The sequence below is a fragment of the Mangifera indica genome, chromosome 14 (assembly GCF_011075055.1).
Source record: "Mangifera indica cultivar Alphonso chromosome 14, CATAS_Mindica_2.1, whole genome shotgun sequence".
NCBI lineage: Eukaryota > Viridiplantae > Streptophyta > Magnoliopsida > Sapindales > Anacardiaceae > Mangifera > Mangifera indica.
The window spans coordinates 13,121,661-13,142,600 of record NC_058150.1 but is presented as its reverse complement, the minus strand read 5'-3'; the positions used below and the strand labels follow the sequence as shown (position 1 = coordinate 13,142,600).

General features: G+C 37.5%; 2 protein-coding genes and 1 pseudogene across 2 annotated transcripts; 1 reads left to right on the top strand and 2 right to left on the bottom strand.

The window, feature by feature from the left end:
• Nucleotides 1-804: 804 nt before the first annotated feature.
• On the top strand, nucleotides 805-5,502 carry LOC123196392 (stearoyl-[acyl-carrier-protein] 9-desaturase, chloroplastic). The gene is made up of 3 exons (XM_044610405.1): nucleotides 805-1,040; nucleotides 3,507-4,011; nucleotides 4,363-5,502. The coding sequence occupies exons 1-3, from the start codon at nucleotides 916-918 to the stop codon at nucleotides 4,921-4,923; spliced, it is 1,191 nt and encodes a 396-aa protein (XP_044466340.1). The 5' UTR covers nucleotides 805-915; the 3' UTR covers nucleotides 4,924-5,502.
• Nucleotides 5,503-7,643: 2,141 nt separating this feature from the next.
• On the bottom strand, nucleotides 7,644-10,508 carry LOC123195678 (annotated as a pseudogene).
• A 6,311-nt stretch (nucleotides 10,509-16,819) lies between these two features.
• LOC123195677 (disease resistance protein At4g27190-like) lies at nucleotides 16,820-19,773 on the bottom strand. The gene is made up of 2 exons (XM_044609494.1): nucleotides 16,966-19,773; nucleotides 16,820-16,846 (listed from the first exon to the last, which is right to left on the bottom strand). The coding sequence occupies exons 1-2, from the start codon at nucleotides 19,771-19,773 to the stop codon at nucleotides 16,820-16,822; spliced, it is 2,835 nt and encodes a 944-aa protein (XP_044465429.1).
• Between the last annotated feature and the right edge of the window lie 1,167 nt (nucleotides 19,774-20,940).

Genomic DNA, 20,940 nt, shown 5'->3' with positions numbered 1-20,940 from the left:
TTAACTTGTATCAAATTCAAAATTTGATTGTTTGACACAACATATTAAAAAGAGGCATCAAATAGGTCTATCCGTACCTTCAAGCCCAAATATAAGTTTATATTTTCTTTATCTATTTTTATTGATTTATTTTAAACTCATATCCATTTTGATCCAGTCATATCAACCTGCCCCACCCATTCTTTGGATATATTATACCTATTAAATATAATTTTAAAATGGCCCAACAAGTTAAGCTACTCAATGATACCCAGATAATATACAGAAGGCCAACAAACTATTTCCCACTCAATTTTTACCCTAATCTCAAAAATATATTCACAATAAATAAAAAGTTTAAATATCTATTTATAAACTAATTTATATTAAAGATAAAAATAAAATTAATATTTTATCGTTAAATCTTAAAACCATAAAATTTATATAATTTTTCTCTCTTAATATAAAAAATTAATAATTTCATCTATAATTAAATTTATATAAACTGTTTTTCTTCCTAGACATTTTTCTTCTATCTCTAGTAATTGGTTGCCGTTCCCCCTGTCGATGGGCCTTTCTACTATCATTTTTTCCCTTCGTTGATATTTTTATTAGACTGATTTTATTAAATAAAAATGAATAATTTTTGTCTGATAAAGAGGCCAAAAAAAAGGTGGTTTCCGCCCAACGTTGTCCTTTGGCCTATATAGAATTGTAATGATTATTTTAATAAAAAATTAATAAATTTGCTTTTATTTTCATGAATAAAAATTTTTTTAAAAAAATTTCTCCTACTTGGGCTTTATATATTGCTTCTTGCCACTGCGTTTTTAACTATTTAGGTCACTTTCTCCCCCGTGGAGCAGAACTGTCAAGCTGCTAACAATTCCAAAAACCATCCAAGCCCTTCAATCTTCTTCATTAATCAATCCTTCAATGGCTCTAAAGCTCTCAACTTTCACCACCCCATCCCACAAAGTTCCTTGTTTTGCTCTTCCTCAAATGGCCAGTCGCAGATCTCCCAAGTTCTCCATGGCTTCCACTCTTCGCTCTAACTCCAAGTCAGTCTTCATTTCAGTACCTTTTTCTTTTCTTCTTTTGTTCTTTTTTTCTCTCTCAAGTTTTCATTTTTCTTGTTTTGGATCTGGGTTTATGTTTTTTCCCTCTGTGTGTCTTCATCTGGGTTGGTTTTTATCTTGTTGTTTAACCCTTTGATGCGTTGCTGTTTTGTGGTGAAGTTTTCACTTCGTTGCTTTACCGTTTTATCAAATTTTTTATTTTTTTGATAGGGGGATTTGTTTTGGTTGTGAAATTTGTGGATTTGGTTTTTCTCTTGGACGTGAGTCATTCAAGTTCATGCATTTAATGTATGAATTTTATTTGAGTTCTTATTTCAATTTGTTCATTTCACTGAACTTTAATTTTTGGAGGGTTATTTAGTATTTGTTTTTTATTTCATATTAAAAGGTTGGAGCGATTGTGATGACTGATTTTACTTTGTTTTCATTACTTGCAGTGTATCATGATTCATGAATTTTAATGACGTAATAAAATGAAAAGATGCTGAATATGCTTTGCAACAATAGTCATTTACTTTGTTCTTGCATTTTCAAGGTCATTTGAGAAATTCAAAACAAGTTTTTCATAAGGTGGTTGAAATTTGTTCTGTTTGATTTGAGGGTATTTAATGCACTCTCTGGTTTCATAGTTTTGCACAATTTTTTGTATATCATTTTCCATTAGGAGGTGTTGGAGTTGGTTTAAGATATTTGATTTTTCCTATTATTCATTTTCATACATAGGAGTGTCTGTTTTCACTTAATTATTGATATTTTTGGTCATTATTATATATTATTTCTTACAATGTTTCTTCAGTTGAATTTTCGTTGGTGAATATTCCATTTGCATATAATCGTTGATGCCCCCGGTTTAATTTTATTTATTTCAATTATATATTATTTTTATTTTGCGTCAAGTGTGTGCATGCCTGCCCAGCTGTTTGTTTCTTACTTTCTTGGTGGTTGAAGTTGTTTTTGTCTTTATTTAGACGCTTCTCGAATGATATTGGATTTTCCATCTTAAGGACAAGCTTTCTTAGGTGGAAACTAAGGGCGTTTGTGTTTTTACTTCTTTTGCTTAACTTGCTTTTGTTATGTTTTTCATGTATTGTTCATTGGTTCATTACTCTTCACTTTTGTGATTTTGAAATATGATCAATGATTCTTGATGTACTTTTTTTTGGGTTTTAATTTGCTTAGCATGCTTATGCGAATTTTGGTTGGCAAGTTGAAGCAATATTTCATTGCTTTTGCTATCTTATTTATCTTTTCTTTTGTCTTTATCAAATTGTGGTTGAATTTACATCTTTAGAAAAGATATTCAAGTTGGTGAAAGTGGTTTGATACCTTTATGCATAGATTATTCTTTTTAATAATCCATCCCTTGCATTGTTAATGGTTGGTGGATCTTTGGCCTAGTTTTAAATTTTAGCTTTAGTTTAAGGAAAGCAAAAAAAAAAAAAAAAAAAGTTCCAATTCTAAAGATGGAAAAACCCTTTTGAAATGATTTTGAACTAACTTTGTTTTGTCTTGTTGTTGGTTAACAAATCAATCTTTGTGGCTATTATACCATTGGAAGTTTTTTATGCATGCTTTTCTCTTTCTGATTATAAGTGAGTTTATTGAATTTGTTTATGATTTAGTCCCAAGTATTTCTCTTTTGGTTAATACTTGCTTCTTTCAGTTATTCATATTCCAAGACACATTTTGTACTTCAATTGTTCTTAATATTTTTTGAAGTAAAAAACTCTAGTTGGTGAACCTAGTTTTGGTGAGCAATCATTTTGCATTGGTTTCTTGTTTCACATCTCTTTCTTGAGCTGCTGGTCATGTTTGGGAGAATGGAAGAAATATTTATTTTACTCTCTTCCCCTTGTTTTGGTTTTGGTATTTATTAGTGAACTACTTTGTGGTGGTCCTGCCTTATTTTATATATTAAATTTATTGTGTCCATAAATGTAAAGCGTTTTTTATGTCTCTCCCATGAGCATCTTATACTGATCAATTGCACAATTTGCCATCAGCTTGAGCTTTTAGAACGGTGATATTTTTCCCCTCCATGATGCTAGAATACAGAGTCTCAGTCAAATAACTATTTAATGTTTTCCATATACATTATTTATGTACCTACTTCTTAGTCGATGACAAGCCTGGCCGATTAGTTTATGAATTCATGTGTTTTTGACTAATCCAGTATTAAAATGCATTAAGAAAATGTAAATAGCTGGATGAAAATCCTGGTTTAATTTTGCTTGTATATGCCGGAATTACAAACAGTAATGTGTTATGCTTCTTTAGTTCCTGCTCCATATGTTTGTGTTTTGGATATGATTGGGTGTTCAAAACTTACAACTATTCATATATATGTTATGAGCTTCTGTTGCTTTGGATCGTTTAAGCTTTAATTACTGTTGTGATGAATCCAATCTGAACTGAGTACCTGATCCTGAATTCTTCTGCTTGATCCAGGGAGGTTGACAGTCTCAAGAAGCCTTTTACACCTCCTCGAGAGGTTCATGTTCAAGTCACCCACTCGATGCCTCCCCAAAAGATTGAGATCTTTAAGTCCTTGGAGGATTGGGCTGAGCAGAACATTTTGGTTCACCTGAAGCCGGTTGAGAAGTGCTGGCAACCACAAGATTTTCTGCCAGATCCTGCATCTGATGGATTTCATGATCAAGTTAAGGAACTGAGGGAGAGGGCAAAAGAGATTCCGGATGATTACTTTGTTGTTTTGGTTGGAGATATGATCACAGAAGAAGCCCTTCCTACTTATCAAACTATGCTTAATACCTTGGATGGAGTTCGCGATGAAACAGGTGCAAGCCCAACTTCTTGGGCTATTTGGACTAGGGCATGGACTGCTGAAGAGAATAGGCATGGAGACCTTCTCAATAAGTATCTCTACCTGTGCGGACGAGTAGACATGAGACAAATTGAGAAGACAATTCAGTATTTGATTGGATCAGGAATGGTAAGATCCTTACCTCTTAAATTAGTACCCTTCTATCTGAACATCATTCAATAAGTAATTCACAATATTAAAAATCATAGATACATGCATGTGTGCACACACCGGCACATAAAAAGCATGCACACAAACACAAGATTTTGTAATTATGCATCCACTGCTGACATATGTTCATCAGTCTGTTTGGTATCCCATCTTGTACAAATATGTGAGATTATGGAGCCAATCACCTGAGAGTTCACTGTCTAACCGGGCCATCTATGTTTTTTCTCTTCTATTCAAATTTATGAATATGGTTAAAATAGTATTTTCTTAAATTAATCTTTTTCTGTTATTATGGGTATCATTTCATAGGATCCCAGGACAGAGAACAATCCCTACCTTGGTTTCATCTACACTTCATTCCAAGAAAGGGCGACCTTTATTTCGCATGGAAACACTGCTCGTCATGCCAAGGAGCAGGGAGATATGAAATTGGCTCAAATATGTGGTATAATTGCTGCTGATGAGAAGCGCCATGAGACTGCGTACACCAAGATAGTGGAAAAGCTCTTTGAGATTGATCCTGATGGAACTATCATGGCTTTTGCTGACATGATGAGGAAGAAAATCTCCATGCCAGCTCACTTGATGTATGATGGCCATGATGATGATCTTTTCGAGCATTTCTCAGCTGTTGCTCAGCGACTTGGTGTCTACACTGCTAAGGACTATGCAGACATAATGGAATTCTTGGTCGGCAGATGGAAGGTTGATCAGCTAACTGGACTTTCAGGTGAAGGACGGAAAGCTCAAGAATATGTTTGTGGATTACCTCCGAGAATCAGAAGGCTGGAGGAGAGGGCTCAAGGACGTGCCAAGCAAGGACCCATCATACCATTCAGTTGGATTTTCGACAGACAGGTGCAACTCTAAGTGCAGACTCAATCAACATCTCCAGTTTCGCTACTTGTTGCAAGCCTCACACACAACAATAAACTAGAGGTAAAAAATTTCCAATCAACTTACTGTTGTATACTGCTTTATTGATATGCGTGAAGTGAATTGATAGGGGGTGAGTGACCATGGTCGAGGTTGTAGATACAGTTATTTCTCTTGCTGTGCCATTATATACGCGGGGCGGCTGTAGTTTCGTTGTTCATGTTTCTTTTTTTACTGTTTTTCTCTGTATGAGCTTGTTTTACTTTTCAATAGTTTGTCTGGGTATAAGCAAAGCAAAGAATCTTCATGGCAATTTTGGTGGTGGTGGTGGTGGTGGGGCAATGATAATCATAATGATCTATGCTAGTTCAATATGGATAAACTGATTATGATAATAATGGTCATGATCTGATCACAAAGTTGATTTTGTGTTTTGCTTTTGTTTTCCTCTATGGGATTTCATATACCGGCCTCGCAAGAAATTTTTCGAGGGTTTGTTTTATATTATAAGTGTCACATTCTATGTTACGAGTCTCAGCGCAATTGATATTACACTGGTGTGTTAAAGTGTCATTCACTCTTCGATGTACTATTTCGCATGTCATGATTTCATTTTCTATTATTGTTTTTAGACCCAATCTGAACTTGATCCGATGTACTTAAATAATTATTAGAATAATATTTAATCAGTTTTGTATATTTAATACTTAAATATATAATTCAAATTATATTTTTTCAAAATGTATGATCATGTGTAATTGCAGTCTCAGGTTTAAGTTACACCAATTACAAAATTCTATTAAAAAAAAAAAAAATCCTTTTCTTACAAAAGGGTTTGGGATAGTCCATGCCTTGAAATGCAAAACTTTAACCCTAACTTTTGTGGGAGAAGCTTTGGTTGAGTTAATTTAAACCCGAATATTTAAATAAATTTGAATTTCCTTTATTTATAAAAAAAAGTTTAATATATGACTTAAAGCTCAATTTATTCTATTTGAACTCCAATAAGAGTTTAGAAAAGCTGCAAAAGAATCCAACCCTCAAAAGATTTATCAGTCCAAAGCCCTGATTTTGGCCACAAATTGAAGCCTCACAGCCAAACACAAGGAGCAGTGTTATGTATATAATTTTTATATATAATTTTATATATAAATAATGATGTATTATTATATAGTCAATCTACATGGTGAGAGAAAACCGTATATTCCAATTTTCAATTAGATTTTTGATAATTTCAATTATTTTTTTGTGATTAGAATGGATAAAAAGGTTAGCATTGCTTATAATGTTGAGATTTAGTTACTTTGCATAAATTGCATATTGTCTAATTAAGACTGTTTTGTGTAAAATAGTTTGAATCAATTGTAATTTTCATTAAATTTGTCAGTAATTTTATGTTAAAATAGGTTTAAAATTGATTATTGTTGAAATTAGATTTTAAAATGGGTGATTTAAGATAATTTTGTCATCATATGTGATTCACAGTTACTATACAAGTAACACAGGATGAAAGAAGAGGATGGTGTATTTTTTGACTTTTTGTCAAGTATGTATAATGAAAATAGTTGGAGGCTATTGATAATTTCCAATATGTAAATGGGCTGAAAATATTTTTCATCATATAACGTACAGGGAGGGTTATTGATACAAGTAAATTAATAATCAACAATATAAGTATCATATATCATATTATATAATATAAATAAAAAACAATACGTATTTTAAAATATATTAAAAATTAATATTATACTGTTGACAATTTATATATTTATAATTTTTTAATATAAACTGATATTTTTTTTAAGTAGTTATAATATGACCTAAGTGTATCTAATAATTGTTAAAATTTTAAATGTGTTAATGATATTTTTCAATATGATAATATTTATTATTTTATTATTATAATTATTTTAAAAAAGATATATTTTATGATATAATATATTATATATAACCGAAAAAATAGATTTTTAATATATGATAATTTAAATGATTCAATTACCTGGATCAATAAAATATCAATTTAATCTTCAAGCCAATTGCCGATTTATTAAGTTGCAAGGAAAATTAATTCCAATGATAAAGATTTGAACTTTATAGAAGAGGGCGTTACCAATTCAAGCAAACAAAAAATCTAGCGGTAGATACAAACTAAATCAAATTGAACCCAAATAATCCTTAGCTTGAGTTTGATTTAGAAAAATAATTTTATTTAAATTTGTCAAGTCAACATTAAACATGGTTTAAATTTGATTTAAGTTTTATTCGAATTTATAGTTTAAATCCATAACTCGTATATGTATTTCAAATTTATGAGTCACTGACAAAATGAAATTGTTTAATTGTTACTCAATATAATTTGAATTGAGCCATAAGTCAAATTTGAATTAAGTCATCTACTTAGCTCATAAGGTAAACAAAGAGCCAAAGCTCGAATTAGGCTCAGTTTTAAAATAAACAAAACCTCTTAGTTTGAACTCGTTTCAAATTTGAACTAAACAAATTCAAACTAAATTGAATCGAACCCAGTCAGCTTTTAAGTCTAAGCCAATTTGATTCGGGTTCAACACTAAGTCAAAATCAACAATTATAAAGCAGGGAATTTGAATCAAAATGCCCGAAAAAGGAAAGTTGAAGAAGATATTATGAGCATTCTGTATATCGAAACCGAAAATATAACCCAAAAAAATTTAAAAAAAAAAAGAAAAAGAACCAACTGCTAACAAGATATATTTCATATAATTATATCTCAAAATTGGATTCATATAATTATGTATCAAAATTGGACTTACAACTAACAACACTTTAACATTGCATGATTCAACATTACCTCTGCAATTGTCAAGTAATGAAGTTGAATCAGAGGACTAGTTTTTAAGTTTTGAATCTTGTGCTTCGACTGATACTGCTATTGATTCCAGAGGCTTCGCCACCATAAGGACCAGTAGGCTTCCTGATATCCCGAACTTGCCCTTTACGACGCATTACTGCCTTCTGATGCTTATTCTGCACGGTACAGAAAAAGTAAATTAACTGTTCAGAGGATCGAGAGTACAAGAGTATTATCAAGTATCAGAAATATACCCTGCATTTCTTTCTTGGATTTTTTAACAGCTTCTTGCGTGGACGAGTCAGGCCTCTGTTTTTCTCCATCTGTAGATGCAAATTGGCAGCAAAATATAATTTAAAGTTGGAAAGCAATGATAGGAAAAACACCAAAACATGCAGATAAAAATGACTAGCCTCACCTTATATGTGATCCGCCGTTTTCCGTCCACGGTTTCTGGCAAAGATTGGATTGCTTGAATCCTGGAAAATGTAAACATGCTTTTAGATGCAATAACCACAAATTGTAATATATTAGTAGATAATGAAAATAACATGAAGGATTATACAATGTAGAATAATTTAAATCCTTGCACAAGTCAAGATTAGAAGAAAATACTTATTGATTGTATATAATATTGTATCTGTCAATACTAAAAGTTAATCAAAATTTTTACAGTAGGGTGCGGTTGATATTTTTTGATGTATAAGCTATGCAAGCCAAATGGGAACAAAGAAGGCTGATAATTTAAGCACGGTGCAAGAATAGACCTCTTATAAATCTCAGCTTTAGAAGCAAGTTTTTGAGCTCGTTGTTGCTTCACTTGTTCGTAAAATTCATCTTCTGACACTCCTGTACCCTGATCCTCTGAGTCAGAATCACCTTCATCATCCTCGTCAGCCCCAGATACGCCAAGTTCATCTCTACCATCATCCTCAGACATAATTCCAGCTCCTGCCAACACTTTAAGCTCATGTTTTCTCCGCCTTTCACCAATATCATCTCTCTTAGGTAAATCATCATCACCAGAAACAACCTGCCGAAGAGGAGTAAAATTTTTCCCAGGGTAAATTTCAAGTTCTTAAGTTTATCATAAGGTAACAGAAAGAAGAGATGATATAGTCAACTGTTTTACCTTTGATTTATTTGGTTGAGCAGTAACAAGTTGGGAAAGTTTATTGGAGCGCAATGAGCTTACACGCCCATTACTCTGTCCATCAATATCCATATCATCATCATTAAAATCATCATATGTTTCAAGTTGTCTGTTCCATTCCAAGTACAAAGAATTAGTTTCCACAATTAAAAAAATAATACATGAAGGAGCATAACTCAAAGTAGTACCCATTAACCGGTTTCAAACGTTTCTTGGCTTTATCAAGCTTTGAAGCAATAGTACTAAAGACTCCCTTCTGCTTCAATTTTTCCTCTAGGGCTGCTCTTATTTTTAACATTTCCATGCTCTAAACACCAACTTGATCATTCTGACATATTAAAGTCTCAGAAATTTGCACACAGCAAAGGGCAACAACAGAAAATAAAATGCCATAGATAAAAAGAAAGGGTTGGGAAAAAAGATAAAAGAATCTGGTCTAATACATGATATTTCACCTGATGCTTGTGTTTCCCTCCTTTATTCTCATGATCCCTCAAAGATTCCTTTTCCAACTCATTTGCATCAGAAGTCTGTAGTATTACAAGGAAACCAAAAACTTACGAGATTTACTTCCAAAAGGCAAAGTATAAGATAGAAGAAACAAAATTTAACTTGCACCTACCACTGGTGCTTGCTTTGTCTCAGCTGAAATGTAAGATGATTTCAGATGATCTTTTGTGACAGAATCAGATGCCATCACAGCATTTGCTTTAACCGACTTTTTCACTGTTTCAGAGCTGGTATGATCTTTCTTCAGAATCTCATCAAATTCAGAAGGAAGATTCACATCAAGTTCTTTTGTCTGTTAAGTGGAACATGAAACAGAAACCGTCAAGTTTAACAAAAAAAATGTTAACTTTGCACTTCTATAATAAACAAGCAGAGGAGCTCATGTCAATCACCATTTAGTGCAAAAAAACTCATAGACAAAAGGAAAAAAAAAAGTCTGAAATCCAGATACCTTCCAGTCAAAGAACAGCAATCAAACAAATTAAACTGAATGGAGAACAATAAATCTATTCCTATTAAAATGAAAATAAGTAGAATTATCTTAAATTGAAGAAAATTTTTAACTTGACCTTAACTTTCTATTGCCAATTCTAATTTATAAAAAATTTACTTATCTTAAATATGAAAATGAACAAGAAAATGACAGAACTTTAGGCCTTGCTGAGGGTTTTCAGGCCACCAAAAGTTACTAATCACATAATCTTTTTCATAATTCCATTTGCGACAATCTAAGGCTTGCTGGACCAAACATATCCAATAGTGTAGAATATTGTCATTGCATTATACTGTATGCACAATTTTAGTCTATCAAAAGTTTTGCCATGCTATGGAGGAAAAAAATTTAAACTCAAGATCATAGAGAATAATCTAAGGCTTTATAAGGGGAGCAAAAGACCTATCCAGCAAATCCTTGATCTTGACAAGGCAAGCTATGACAGGATGATCACGAACTGGCTGCCCTTCAGACTTGAGAAGAAGATAAAATGTTATGGCTTGGCAATAGGCCAGGAGAAGAAGTTGCTTCGCCTCAAGATAATGCATCCCACCTTCCAACTCGATCTCCTGCTCTTTAATCTTTACAAAGCACCAAAGAAATTGTCATGTCGAATACAAAGGCATCAATGTAATGAGAAACTAGACCATGCATAAATGGCATAATTATAATAAGTTGATCAAGTCAAAAGAATTGAAACAACTGAGAGTGACATAATGTAAAAACAATAATGCAATATATGCACAGACAAACAATATACAAACAATATACAAAAAACTCAATATGATTTTGTTAGGACTCGAGTTTACGTGAAGAAGAAGAAAGGCAGAGGGAAGGCAAGGGGAGAGGAAAATGCAGAGGAAGACACTAGGAATAAAATCATGGTGGCTGAGGACTGCAATTTTAATGCAGATGGCAGCAGTGGCGGTGACTTTAGTGAGCAGTATATGGGGGCTCCAGATGGCAGAACTCCAGAAGCAGAAAAAGCAATAGACAAGCAGCAAAAGTTTTGGGATCTGCTGGAAAAAGAAGAAATTGTGAAGATGCTGGAGGCTAAGCTGGCATGCCAGAATGGAAAAGGAGCTGAGGGGAAGTTAGAAATAGGGAACCTGGAGGAGAAAAGGGCAGAGTTTTTTGGAGAAGAGCAGTAGCTAGGAAGAGGGAGAGTTCCAGCCTCTCGAAAGCTGGTTGGCATTGAGTCTTGGCAATCCATTGGGTTTTCGGAATCAGTGAGGTTTCGTGTGAGTCTTAGTTGTGTTGTGTTGCATTTCTTTTGTTGCTGAATGCTGTTTTATAGTCTCATTTACCTTGTTTGGGAATGAGGTTATTTGTTTGAGTCTTTAGTTATTTGTTATGTGATGAGAGTATTTGCGGAGCCCAGACAGTGGCTGTGTGATTTTGTAACCCCAGAGCAGGGGAAGAAATTATTGAACAACTTTGCTTCTTAATGAATTTTATTTCAATCAGAATATTAAATAGCCTTCAATAGCATTCTGTTTACAGCAAATATTTACTGTTACATTGGAAACAAAGCACATAACAATCTCAAGCCGATCACATTTCTCTAAAGGCCGCAAACCGCACTCGCAATAATCAGTCAAGCCGCACGCCAATCTCCAGGTTCCTATCACCTGGTATCAGAGCATGACCAGAATGGAGAACCGGGTAGAAAGGTTAGAGAAGGAAGTAGCCGAGGTTCACGAAAGGATGATATGAATCGGCGATCGTTTGGAAGGGTTGGACAAGGAGGCAAGAGAAAAGGCTATTGACACCCAGGCAAGACTGGAAGGGTTAGAGAGCGGAATGGAAGTCGTTAAGGGATATCTCTGGGACCTTAAGGAGGTCATGATCGGTAAGGAAGCGGGCGAAAAAGGGAAAAACCCAATGGATCCTGGACCCTCTGGAGTTCCGGGTACGAACCAAAGCAACTCAGCACCAGATGGGAGGGAGACGACTCCCAACATGCGCCCACCAACGGGGACAAACCCCATTTGGCCACCACGAGGGGAAGAAAATGTGGGTGGAGGAGAGGAAACCTCCGAAATCGGACAAAGAGGAGATGACAATCAGGGGGGAGGGCGACGTGACGTTCAGTTCCGACGTCTGGACTTACCATTGTTCACTGGTGAACAAGCCTTGGAGTGGCTTGACAAAGTGGAACGCTACTTTGACATAAACAGAGTAGCAGAAGGTGAGAGACTGACGGCCATCGGGGTCTGCGTGGAGGGAGCGGCATTTCATTGGTTCAGATGGAGACAAAGGCGACAACCGTTCACTGGGTGGGAGGATTTTCGAAACGCCACCCTTAGGAGGTTCAGGACAGACGACGAACAAACCACTCAAGAGGAATTGTTCGCCATTCGTTTGTCGGAGTCGGTCCACGAGTACTGATGCCAATTTGAGCTACTATCAGCAGAGGTTGAAGAGCTGTCGGAAGGTACCTTAACGGTGATTTTCATGAACGGACTCCCGGAGGAACTCAGGGAGGAGGTGCGCTTATTCCGACCAGCCACCTTGGAGGAGACAATGGAGAAAGCGCAGGAGATAGAGAGGAAAAACGCACTAATTGAAGTTAGAGGAAGAAGTCGATCCAGAAATGGCTATCCGAAGACCCAGGCAGCTCCAAACCGATATCCAGCCAACCCGCACCGACCAAAGGCCCATCCCAGATTTCATTTTACCGGCCCACTACCCAACCAAATTCAAACCTAAACACACAACCAGACCGCCCAACACCTGGTCCAGCACCAACCTATGCGTCTGGCCCAACTCGTCCGCCCTTGAACCTTCGTCCATTTGGTCAAGGGAGATCGGACAACGTTTTCCCATATACGAACGCGTCCTCGACAGCGAGACCTCCGAACGCTTCAGTTGCGTCTACCTCCAACCCACGAAGAGACGGTAGTTTCCGAAGGCTGTCTAACGATGAGTACCGATCCAAGATTGAAAAAGGGCTGTGTTTTAGGTGCGACGAAAAGTACACCCAAGGGCACCGGTGCCGGCATCGCCAGCTACAAATAATGATAGCTTGCGAGCAAGACACCATCGGAGACGAGGAAGAGGAGAATGATGACGGCAACACCGAAGCAGGGGAGGGGGACGCCAACCAATTGGAAGCCAATCTCAACTCGAGTTCAGTGGAGGGGATTGATTCGCCGAAGACAACGAAGTTTGTCGGAGTTGTGGGAGAGAGGCAGGTGCTGATACTTCTGGATAGTGGGGTGACGCACAATTTCATCTCGGAGCAATTGGTAGCCGAAATGCAAATTCCCATCCAGCCAGCTACGTTTGCGGTTGTGTTAGGAGATAATAGAAAAGTAAAGAGGGTTGGGAAATGTAAGGGAATTGAATTGATTGTACAGGGGATGAGAATAATTCAAGATTTCCTTCCTTTCCGATTGGGCGGGGTAGATGTGATATTGGGTGTTGAATGACTGAGTCGACTCGGGGAGGTGAAGACAAACTGGGGAAAACAAACTATGCGTTTTGACTGGAACGGACAAAAGGTCGAATTAAAGGGTGATGTGTCGTTGACTAGGTTGGAGACATCAGTGGAAACTCTCCTGAAATTGATGGCGCAGGAGGGTGACGGCTTCACTTTAAAGTCGAATACTGAAGATAAAAATTTAGAGGCAGACGAAGAGGACATACCAGCAGAGTTGGTGCCATTGTTGAAAGAGTTTGAAGGCTTGTTTATAGAGCCATACGGACTGTCGCCGAAACGTGATAGAGACCATGCCATTCGGCTAGTGGAAGGGGGGCAGCCGCCGAACCTGAGACCTTATTGTTACCCACACTTTCAGAAGGCTGAAATAGAGAAGATTATTAAAGAAATGTTGGCGGCAGGGATTATTCGATCTAGCGTGAGCCCATTCTCGAGCCCAGTTTTGTTGGTAAGAAAGAAGGATGGAAGCTGAAGATTCTGTGTTGACTATAGGGCGTTAAATCGGGTGACCGTGCCAGACAAATTTTCGATCCCAGCAATAGACGAACTCCTTGATGAATTAGCAGGGACTAAAATTTTCAGTAAACTGGACTTGCGCTCGGGATACCACCAAATTCGGGTTAGAGAAACTGATGTAGAGAAAACCGCTTTTCGAACGCACGACGGGCATTACGAGTTCCTTGTCATGCCTTTCGGATTATCAAACGCCCCTACCACATTCCAGAGTCTGATGAATGACGTTTTTCGGCCCTTCTTGAGGAGGTTCGTACTAGTGTTCTTCGACGACATTCTGGTCTTCAGCAAGGGACTCGACGACCACATACAACATTTACGGAAGGTGTTAGAGATATTGAGAAGCCATCGCTTGGTGGTCAATAAGAAAAAGTGTCAATTCGGCAGGGAAAGAATAGGCTATTTGGGTCACATTGTGTCTAAACGCAGAGTAGAAGCCGACCCCCGAAAAATAGAAGATATGCGGAGTTGGCCTATACCTCGAGATTTACGTGACTTGAGAGGATTTTTGGGACTCACGGGATACTACCGTAGGTTTATGCATGGTTATGGGAAGATTGCGAAGCCACTAACGGATTTGTTAAAAAAAAATGCCTTCAGGTGGAACGAGGGGGCGCACGCTGCGTTCGAAGCACTCAAGGAAGCAATGGTCGCAGTCCCTGTCCTAGTGCTGCCTGACTTCACAAAAATGTTCATAATTGAAACAGATGCATCGGGCTTGGGGTTAGGTGCTGTCCTCATGCAAGCCGGGAGACCCATCGCCTATTTAAGTAAAGCCTTATCTCCGCGGAACCGAGAAAAGTCAGTTTACGAAAGGGAACTGATGGCCATCATCTTAGCTCTGCAGAAATGGCGACATTACTTGCTCGGACGCCATTTCCAGGTGAGAACGGACCAGCGCAGTCTCAGATTCCTAACCGAACAGAAAACAGTTAGCCACGAGCAGCAAAAATGGCTGGTGAAGATGTTGGGTTTTGATTTCGACATTGTATACAGGCCCGGGTGTGAGAACAAGGCTGCTGATGCTCTGTCTAGGAAGCCACGGGCAGGAGAAGAGTTGAAAGCCATTACCATTGCTGCTCCAGTTGACGCAGAAGAAATACAGGAAGAGATAATGAGGGATGAAAAATTGAGAAGAATCATACAAGACTTGACTGGAAAAATAGTGGCACACGCTGGATATGAGCTGAGGAAAGGGAACTTGATGTACAAAGGACGCATGGTGTTGCCTCGAAATTCCAGGTTAGTCCAATTATTCATGAATGAATTTCACTCTACACTTTTCGGAGGCCACTCTGGCTTCTTCCACACTTACAAGAAAGTTTCAGCAATGTTCTTTTGGGAGGGGATGAAGGGAGATATTAAAAGGTTTGTGGCAGAATGCGAAGTGTGTCAGCGAGCCAAATGTGAAGCAACGTCACCAGCTGGACTCCTGCAGCCTCTCCCTGTTCCTTTGAAAATTTGGGAAGATTTGTCGATGGACTTCGTTGTGGGGCTGCCAAAAGCTAAGGGGTATGATACGATATTGGTGGTAGTGGATCGCTTGACTAAATATGGGCATTTTCTTGCCGTTCGTCATCCGTACACAGCCAAAGATATCGCTGGAATTTTCATTAGAGAAATCGTGAGGCTCCATGGCTTCCCACGAACCATCGTTTCGGATAGAGACCGTGTCTTCATGAGCGCATTTTGGTCGGAGCTCTTTAGGGCATTTGGAACAGCTCTAAAATTCAGTTCCGCCTACCATCCTCAGACCGACGGGCAAACTGAGGTTGTAAATCGAAGTTTGGAGTCGTATCTTAGGAGCTTTTGTTTTGAACAGCAGCGTACATGGTCGAGCTGGCTGCCGTGGGCAGAATATTGGTTTAATACTACGTTTAATTCGTCGGCGGGTATGATGCCATTTAAGGCAGTGTATGGGCGCGATCCGCCACCGCTTTTGAAATTTGTGGAAGAACCCTCCAAAGTAGAGGAAGTCGATATCATGATTCAGCAGAGAAATGAAGTTTTAGACAGGCTGAGATCAAATCTTCACAGGGCACAACAGAGAATGAAAGCGCTAGTTGATTGAAACAGACGTGAGGTGCAGTTGACAGTAGGTGATCAAGCGTATTTGAAGCTTCAACCCTACAGACTGCGCTCCTTAGCGTCACGGCCTAACGAGAAGCTAAGTCCACGTTATTACGGGCCCTTTGAGGTTGAGGAGAAAATTGGATAGGTTGCATATAAACTCAAGCTTCCTGAGTCAGCTAGAATTCATCCGGTTTTCCACATTTCCCAGCTAAAGAAAAGGATAGGACCCTCAATAACCTATATACCCTTTCCAAATTGCGTGAATGAGGCTGTGGAAATGGAAGCTCAGCCAGAGGAAGTCTTAAATTATCGCTATTCGTAGGAAGGAGACCTAGAGCTGCTCATCAAATGGCACAATTTACAGGATCATGAAAATTCGTGGGAGATGTATAAAAAATTGGCCCATGCTTTTCCTCATCTGCACCTTGAGGACAAGGTGCCTCGGGATGGGAGGGGTAATGTTAGGACCCGAGTTTACGTGAAGAAGAAGAAAGGCAGAGGGAAGGCAAGGGGAGAGGAAAATGCAGAGGAAGACACTAGGAATAAAATCATGGTGGCTGAGGACTGCAATTTTAATGCAGATGGCAGCAGTGGCGGTGACTTTAGTGAGCAGTATATGGGGGCTCCAGATGGCAGAACTCCAAAAGCAGAAAAAGCAATAGACAAGTAGCAAAAGTTTTGGGATCTGCTGGAAAAAAAAGAAATTGTGAAGATGCTGGAGGCTGAGCTGGCATGCCAGAATGGAAAAGGAGCTGAGGGGAAGTTAGAAATAGGGAACCTGGAGGAGAAAAGGGCAGAGTTTTTTGGAGAAGAGCAGTAGCTAGGAAGAGGGAGAGTTCCAGCCTCTCGAAAGACATTTTTTTGCACCCATTGAAATTAAGTGTTTGAAGTTGTGGAAGCCCTCTAGCAATAGAAAATGAAAAGACATTTTTTAACTTATCACACTTTTCCACCTTTATGATTTTTAAATTGCAAAACGACTCTTTAGTGAATCGACCTTTAAACATCATCTCCAAGTTCACCAAATTGTGAAGAAACATTGACTCCAATTTGGGAAAAGCATGACCAGGTTCACGATCCGTTGGGTCAACAATACATTGCAAGGAGGAATTATTCTGAATATGGAGATGCTTCAATTGTGAAAAACCCTCACCATCTAATTGATAAAGAACGTTGTCAACACCCAACAATTCATCCAAGTATAGTTCTTCAATTCCATTCAATTGCCTGGTAATCCCACGCTTCGGAAAAATGCTGGTATTGGCCTTGAGTTTCAATGTTCTTAAAGTTCCATACTCACTGAACCAGTCCCACACATCACCTATGAATATCCTGTATCTTCTCAACTTAGAAACAAGATCTCTTGGTAGAATATTGGCATCTTTAACACATATTTCTAAAGATGTCAATTCAGCCAAATGCTTCAACTCATTAACGCTAGCATTTCTTCCTTCCATACTGAGCCCTTCAACTTCCCATCGAAGAAAGCTATTACTCATATACAATTCTTCTAAGCGAGATAAACTTGATATAACATTTGGTGAAATAACTTCTAGTTTGGAACAACCACTCATATCTAACATCCTCAACTGAGTCAACTGACCTATATCTTTAGGCAAAAACTTAATATCAGAATGTGATAAGCTGAGGATTTCTAGGTTCTTCAAGTCTCCAATACCAGCTATATTTCCCAGTATGCACTGATCCAAACACAATGTCCGAAGGTTTACTAAGATACAAAGTGAGAAAGGTAATGGTGATAAGTGCATTTTAGTCAAGTTTAGAACAGTGAGTTGTGTCATTCTACTGAAAAAACTGTCTGGAATTTTCATAATTGAATTTTGAGCAAGAAGATAGAAAAAACTGAGTTGTGGACATTCCAAACCTTCAGGAAGCTCTGTAATATTACTGTCCAATATGAAGATTGCCTGGCATTTTCTAAGTGCACCCTTATCTAGCCAATCTATAGCCCCATTTCTCAGTGTAAATGCATGTTGATCTCTAGATGCAATTGTTATGGCAACAAGAAGAACAATATCATGAATAGAAAACCATTCATTGGAATGACCATCGAGTAGCAAACAACAGCATTTGAGTTCGTGAATCAATGTATATACTCTATTTCGTGCTTCTTCCACACTAGAAATTTCTTTAAATAAACCCAAACCCATTCCATATTTTAACAATCCCATGATGGAAATATCACCAGAATACTTCATCGGACTACAAAGCAAAAAAGTTGACTTGAGTTCCTCACCTTTCAAAAGATTATAACTCAACTCTATACTTGAGTAAACTTCCGCAAGTATCCCACTGAAGTTATTCAATAATGGCTGTCCCAAACTTCGCAATGTATTGCGCCATGTAGCTATGTCCTTGCGTCTCAATGCAGTTGCAATTGAAGAAACGGCAAGAGGCAAGCCTCCAGATGCCTTGGCTATGTTAAATGCTAAGGGCTGCAACTCCAGGTTTTCAGCAGAATCACCTGCTATTTTCTCAAAGAGATCAAAATTTTCTTCTTCATCTAAAACATCAACAAAAAAATTCCGCTGAGAACCTATTTGGCTTAATACATCACCATCTCTTGATGTTAGCAGTAGTTTACACATCTCATGATCGTCTCCCACAGGAACTCCAACTCTCCTCAAATTAAAACTTGTCCAGATATCATCTAATATTACAACAACGGTCTTCTCTAGCATCAATCGATCAATTAGCCTGAGTGCTCTTTCCCCTTCACCCTCCTGACGGAACATCAGACCCAGATGATCTGCAATGTCTCCTTGAATCTTTTTTATGTTTGGTCTTGAAGTTACCTCTGCAAAAATCACAACATCAAAGAGCTTATCTCTCTCGGCTCGAGCTGCTAATTGCTTCACTAACACAGTCTTGCCAATGCCACCCATTCCATGCACCCCAACTATGTTGATATTAGGATCCTTTAATGTGTTGTACAGACCCTGCAAAGTGGACATTCTTGATCCAAAATTCTCGTAAACTTTGGTAGAAGTATGCCATACGTTGGGTGGAATGATAGTGTAAGAAACTCTATCGAACACTTCTCCCCGGAGTTCAGCAACAGCCCTCAGTTGCCTCACTGCTTTGTTGCCGAGATTGTAACGGGCTTTCAGACCAGGATACAACCCGATGAAACATCGGCCATTTTCTTTCTGCTTAAAGGCTTCAAAAGTCCTTCTTGTATCATCAACAAGCTCTCCAACACTCATCATCCACTTCGAAACATCTTCATAAATCGATTCTCCGTTTCTTCTAGAAACCTCTATCAAACGCTGCACACGCTCCCTGTCATCCATCAGCTTCTCAACTTCAGTAACAAGTTTCTCATAGTATCTGTTGTAGTTCCGCAAAGAAATAAAGGGATTTTGGCTTGAAGTAACCAAGCTGGAAATGTCCTCTGGAATGGTACGGGAGGAGATTTCATGGAATTTTTCTCCTTGAGACAATAGTAAAACCATAGACTTAACTTCGTTAGCTGCTTTCTTGCTAAGCTGATGCCGGGTTCCCAAATTAGGACATAACCCCCCGAAACATCTCTTCTTTCCTTTCCGTTCGTCTAAAAAAATCTTAACTGCGTTTTCGATGAGCTTGTCGACATTAATCATCCACTCTTGAAAGTCCTCATCAATCTCTTCTCCATTTCTTCTAGCAACCTCAATATTATGCAGCACACGCTGTCTGACAAGGGTAAGTTTCTCAAATTGTGCCTTGAGATTCTCAAACTTGGTGTTGTAGTTGTGCAAATAACTAGACTGATTCCTGATCCAATCAGTGCGGGATAGGAGAGGGGTAGCAGAATGCGTTTCCAGCATTTTCAACCACAAAAATAATAAAACTAGACTGTTATGGTGAAATGATAAAAACTATTTGGATGTGGACACACAGAAAATGGAGAAGCAGAGGGTAAAATAGATATTTCAGAATGAAAACGAAAACCCATTTCAGAAAATTTATTTATTTATTTTTGGAGGTAGCTGATAATTAAAGATATAGTAAAGAAGATGATGTCTCCACAATCAGAAAGTCTTACATCCAGCTTAGAAGAAAATAATTGAGGGCAACTTCCTGGAAATTGGCTAATTCATAGACCCTTCAGATATGAAGGGCAATTGACTGTCTTTGAGTTTGGGGGTAATTTTTATAATTTGTAATATAAAGTCTGTTTTAAAACATGAACCAAAGAATCAGGTGCAGGAAAACACAAGCACTGCAAAATCTTTTTTGTTCAGTATTATTCAGTAAATATATCAGCACAGACAATGCAAAACTTTTTTTTTTTAACAATGTTATTAGCTAAACATAGGCCAAAAAGAGTCATTTCCCACTAAGTTTTATCTCAATTATAAAAATATATTCGTAATAAGTAAAAAACCTAAACACTTATATATTTTTAAACATTCCTTAAAATTACTGTTAAATATAAGAGAAAAACTATTATTTAACAATAATGTTACAAAATATAAAATTTTATTTTATTTTTTTCTCAAGTTTTAAAAAATAATATTTTACCTTCAATTTTCAATTTTGAAAAAATGACTTCCCCTCCTCCCCCCAAATTCTTCACATCTCCGCCCACCAGTGATTGTCGATGGTTGGAGGCTCGAACTTTGTTAGACAATGAGCATCTTTCAAATTTGTACGACACCCATTGTCCTCAATGGAGCGTAGTTCCTTTATGACAAATATATAAATTTTTTATCTATTATAATTATATATTTGTTATTTCACTAAAACTTGGATGGTAAAAAGTCCTTTAGCTCCTAAATATATTTCAGTAATCCTCTTGCTAAATGCAACAATTGACCCTAAAATTAGTAGAAGTGGTAGAGCTGCAGACCTGAATTTGAATTGTATTAGCTGTGAAACACTGAATTATACCTGATATAATAGGTCCAATTATTATACTCGCGACCTTACGATCTGATCAAATCGAGCAGGTTTCTGTTAAAAAAATATATATATACCGTAATTTAATAATG